This window comes from Epinephelus moara, chromosome 8, assembly GCF_006386435.1.
Source record: "Epinephelus moara isolate mb chromosome 8, YSFRI_EMoa_1.0, whole genome shotgun sequence".
NCBI classification, from domain to species: Eukaryota; Metazoa; Chordata; class Actinopteri; order Perciformes; family Serranidae; genus Epinephelus; species Epinephelus moara.
The window spans coordinates 44,183,727-44,188,218 of NC_065513.1; the positions used below are offsets into that span (position 1 = coordinate 44,183,727).

The 4,492-nt window shown below is 47.6% G+C and overlaps 1 protein-coding gene across 1 annotated transcript in view; it reads right to left on the reverse strand.

Annotated features, from left to right (window-relative positions):
* Positions 1 to 4,492, reverse strand: part of LOC126394621 (regulator of G-protein signaling 3-like) — a 39,872-nt gene that overhangs the window by 4,962 nt on the left and 30,418 nt on the right. Inside the window, exons 19-22 of the mRNA XM_050051549.1 lie at positions 3,995 to 4,106; positions 3,707 to 3,876; positions 2,044 to 2,617; positions 825 to 1,048 (exon numbers count right to left, since the gene is read on the reverse strand). Coding sequence (XP_049907506.1) covers positions 825 to 1,048; positions 2,044 to 2,617; positions 3,707 to 3,876; positions 3,995 to 4,106 — 1,080 coding nt within the window. The remainder of the gene's footprint in view (positions 1 to 824; positions 1,049 to 2,043; positions 2,618 to 3,706; positions 3,877 to 3,994; positions 4,107 to 4,492) is intronic.

Consider the following 4,492-nt stretch of genomic DNA (forward strand, 5'->3'; position numbering starts at 1 on the left):
AAAATCATCAGGCTACACTCCCGGTATTCCTGATGACTCCGGGTTAGCGCTGTAAGCTCGTCCATCTTATCCCCCAGTGATCTCAAGTTGCCCATGATGATAGATGGGAGACACGGCTTGAATGTCTTCCTCTCCATAAGTCTCCGGTGTTTCGCTCCTTTCCGCCGCCGTAGCGATCTTTTCCCTCTGCAACCCCGGTGTGTTTTCCTCCAAAGTTCAGCAGGGATATCCTCCCTCACCGTAGCCAAGCCGGCCGGCTTTAGCTCCATTAGCTGATCCCTGGAGTAAACAATGCGGTGTTGCTGAGCGACGGTCGAGTGGCAGAGTAAAAGGAGCGATTCCACCACGAGCGAAACAACAAAAACTCTCCACACAAGCATGATTAGAGAGGACGTAGATTAATAAATAACTAAAGTAAAAACAGAACAAGTAAGATAAAGAAGAGAGGAAAAAAGTTGAAAACAAAGTTAAAGTAAGCAGGAGCGACTGGAACAGGCTGCATACACCGTGGCGCATGCGCACTCGTCTGTCTACTAGTCTGTGCTGGTCTATAATGGTCTGTACTGCTCAATGCTGGTCTATTCTGGCCTCTGCTGGTCTATGCTGGTCTTTGCTGCTCTCTGCTGGTCTGTCCTAGTCTCTGCTGGTCTGTCCTGGTCCCTTCTGGTCTGTCTTATCCTCAGCTGCTCTGTCCTGGTCTAAACCAGTCTCTGCTGGTCTAAACCAGTCTCTGCTGGTCTGTCCTGCTCTCCGCTGGTCTGTCCTGGTCTAAATTGGTCTCTGCTGGTCTAAACTGGTTTGTCCTGGTCCATTCTGATCTCTACCTTGGTGCCATTGAGCAGCAGCAGCATGTGGTGCAGGGACCCCCCTTCTCTGGTGAGCTGTCTCTTTAGGGTGTGGATGGAGGGGGGTTGGGGGGTGGGGCCTGTGCCGAGCTCAAGATCAAAGGTCACCGGGCGGATGAGTCGATGGATGGTGCTGTCAGACAGGAAGCGGGGAGACCGAGGTTCCTGCAGCAGAGAACCCTCAGAGAGAGAGCGACGCAGAACTGAACGACAAACATGAAGAAAAAAAAGACGGAATTTTTCCTTACTGACACTTCAGCTGCTTTCAGCTCCGATTAGCTGACAGTTTGTTTTCATCTTTAACCACTTCAACTGATTTCACTTCAACTGACACCTCACAGCCTTTAACATGACGACACTGTCCTTCAGTTAAAACTTAATTCTGTCAGAACTTCCACGTCTGCTGCTTTCAGCACTTCTACTTTTACAACCTCACTTCCATTTTAACCATCATTTCACCTCCTTTCAGTTTTTCAACTGTCACTTCAAAAATGACGGCTCTTCAGCTTTGTGAACTCACAATGCTGCAGTTTACTTCAGCTTCACTCAGCGCTCACCACTTCATTCACAGATTAACTCACATCACCACTTCACCCTCACATTAACTCACATCACCACTTCACTCACACATTAACTCACATCACCACTTCACTCACACGCTAGCTCACATCACCACTTCACTCACACATTAACTCACATCCCCACTTCACTCACATGTTAACTCACATCACCACTTCACTCTCACATTAACTCACATCCCCACTTCACTCACACATTAACTCACATCACCACTTCACTCACACATTAACTCACATCACCACTTCACTCACATGTTAACTCACATCCCCACTTCACTCACATGTTAACTCACATCACCACTTCACTCACATGTTAACTCACATCCCCACTTCACTCTCACATTAACTCACATCCCCACTTCACTCACATGTTAACTCACATCCCCACTTCACTCTCACATTAACTCACATCCCCACTTCACTCTCACATTAACTCACATCACCACCTCACTCTCACATTAACTCACATCACCACTTCACTCTCACATTAACTTACATCCCCACTTCACTCTCACATTAACTCACATCACCACTTCACTCTCACATTAACTCACGTCACCACTTCACTCAGGTTCATCGTTCAGGGTTTTAACTCTTCCGCTCCTTTCAGTCAGACTGACCTGCAGGTCTGAAGGTGGAGGGGAACTCCTCAGCACCTCCCCCCTCCTCCTCTTCATCTTCATCACTCTCCTCCTCCTTCATGTAGAGGTGGTGGGGGCTGAGCAAGAGGCTCCGCCCTCCAACACCTCCCACTGTCTCTGATGTCTCTGAGGCGCTCTCTCCCTCCCCCTGCTGCCTCTCCTCCACCTCCTCACGCCTCCTCTTCCTCCTGTCCTCCTCCTCTTCTGCTCCTCCCCTCTCCTTCCAGATTGGACTCCTGTGGGTGGAGGAGAAGGGGGGAGGTGGGGGGAGGTGCTGAGGTAGAGTGGTAAAGGTCCTGGAAGGAGGTGAGGAGGAGGTGTTCGGAGACAGGGAGGAGAAGAGGGGAGGAGGGGGAGGGGTGGAGGAGGAGAAGGTGGAGCTGGGGGAGTAAGGAGAGGGGGAGGGAGGTCTGAGGGGGTCACAGAGGGAGGAGTAAGGAGAGGAGGAGCTGAGGAGGGGAGGAGCAGACGAGGAGTAAGGAGAGGAGGGACGATAGAGGATGTCAGACTGACTCAGAGAGAGGAGGCCGAAGTCTGAGGGGAGGTCTGAGGGCTGAGGAGGAGTCGAAAGAGGAGGAGGAGGAGGAGGAGGAAGAGGAAGAGGAGGAGGAGAAGAAGAAGAGGAGAGGATGAGGAGCAGGAGGAGGAGGAGGAGGAGGAGGAGGAGGAGTTAAACAGTGTTAATGATGTAGTGTCTCTGCTGGATGTTAACATGTTAAAGAACATCAGAGTTGGCAACTTGCGTGAGACTCGAGAACTAGCACTACCGCTAGCCATCAGCTAGTCTTGCACGAGTTGCCATGTAAACACAGCACTCCTGCAGGGCAGGCTAACTGACCACAGTGAGAAATGATGCTATTAAAGTGAAGTAAATTACGTCTCTTCATTTCAATGTTGCATGCCGCGGCTTCAGGGCACTTGGATTACGACGGATGAGCCGTTCTGACTTTTTTGAAATGCATTAGTGGAGTTTTATTACATTTTCAAAATGTGGGTTCTTTGCACTTCAAGTGTAGCTTTTATTCCAGCTAGCTGTTATTCTGCGATACCCCGAACGAGTTTTGTGGATTAAAAAACAACATTGGACTGCTTGTCGGCATGAGGGTCAGTAAGTACTGTCTGTATCTTCATTCTAAAGTGGCCATTTCCTTTAAGTCCTAACTTTAAGTCTTAACTTTTAGTCTTAACTTTAAGTCCTAATTTTAAGTCTTAACTTTAAGTCCTACTTTAAGGCCTAACTTTTAGTCTTAACTTTAAGTCCTAACTTTAAGTCTTAACTCTAAGTCATAAATGTAAGTCTTAACTTTAAGTCCTAATTTTAAGTCTTAATTTCAAGTCCTACTATAAGGCCTAACTTTTAGTCCTAATTTTAAGTCCTAATTTTAAGTCTTAACTTTAAGTCCTACTTTAAGGCCTAACTTTTAGTCTTAACTTTAGGTCCTAACTTAAAGTCTGAACTCTAAGTCATAACTTTAAGGGGAAATTCTGGGAGTTTTCTCAGACTTTCGTCACTGTGAACTCTGAGTACAAAGAACCTTTGTGAAAACATCTGCTGGTTAACCAGCTGCAGACTGAGCTGTTTTATGGCCTCAGCTGATTGACAGGTGATTTACAGGTGTAGAGTTCAGGTGTTCTGCTGTACCTGGTGACTGTGTCCAGTCTCCGTGGTGACCAGCTGTAGCTGGATGTTGTCATGGACACAGAGACTGACTCTGATCTTCTGCTCCATGCTGAAAGCCTCCAGGCTGAAGAGACGCTGCCAACAACCCTGAGAGCTCTGCACGAAGTAGATCAGGAGGGGCTCCGCCGCCACTGAACACAACAACAACAACACGCACTACATAGAGTGGAACAAACAAGAAAACAGGCTGGTATCTGTGTGTGTGTGTGTGTGTGTGTGTGTGTGTGTGTGTGTGTGTGTGTGTGTTACCCTCTCTCAGCTGCAGTGTGTTCAGGTACAGTGGACTCTGTAGGACGTTACAGCGTCCGGCTTCATCCTCTCTGGTGAACAGCAGCAGGTCACTGTAGATCAACACTGTCACCTGACACACACGCACACACGCACACACACACACACACACACACAGGTCATATAATGATGTAAGTACATGTGATGTGTTGGATCTCAGCTCTGAGTCCTTCTAATCTCTGATCAACGCAGCAGGTCGGTCAGAGTGGCGGCCATCTTTATATGAGATGTCTGTGTCCATCTAACTTGAACATAATATTTCCCACTGTCCTGTCGTCTCTCTCTGACACTGATCCAGGTTCATCTGAGAACTGAGTTCATGTCATGAGAACTGACCTCAGTGATTTCTTCATCTAAATCATTAACGTGTCTCTTAGACCCCATCCCAACTAGGCTACTTAAGGAGGTCTTTCCTTTAGTTAACACTCATATATTAGATATGATCAATATATCCTTATT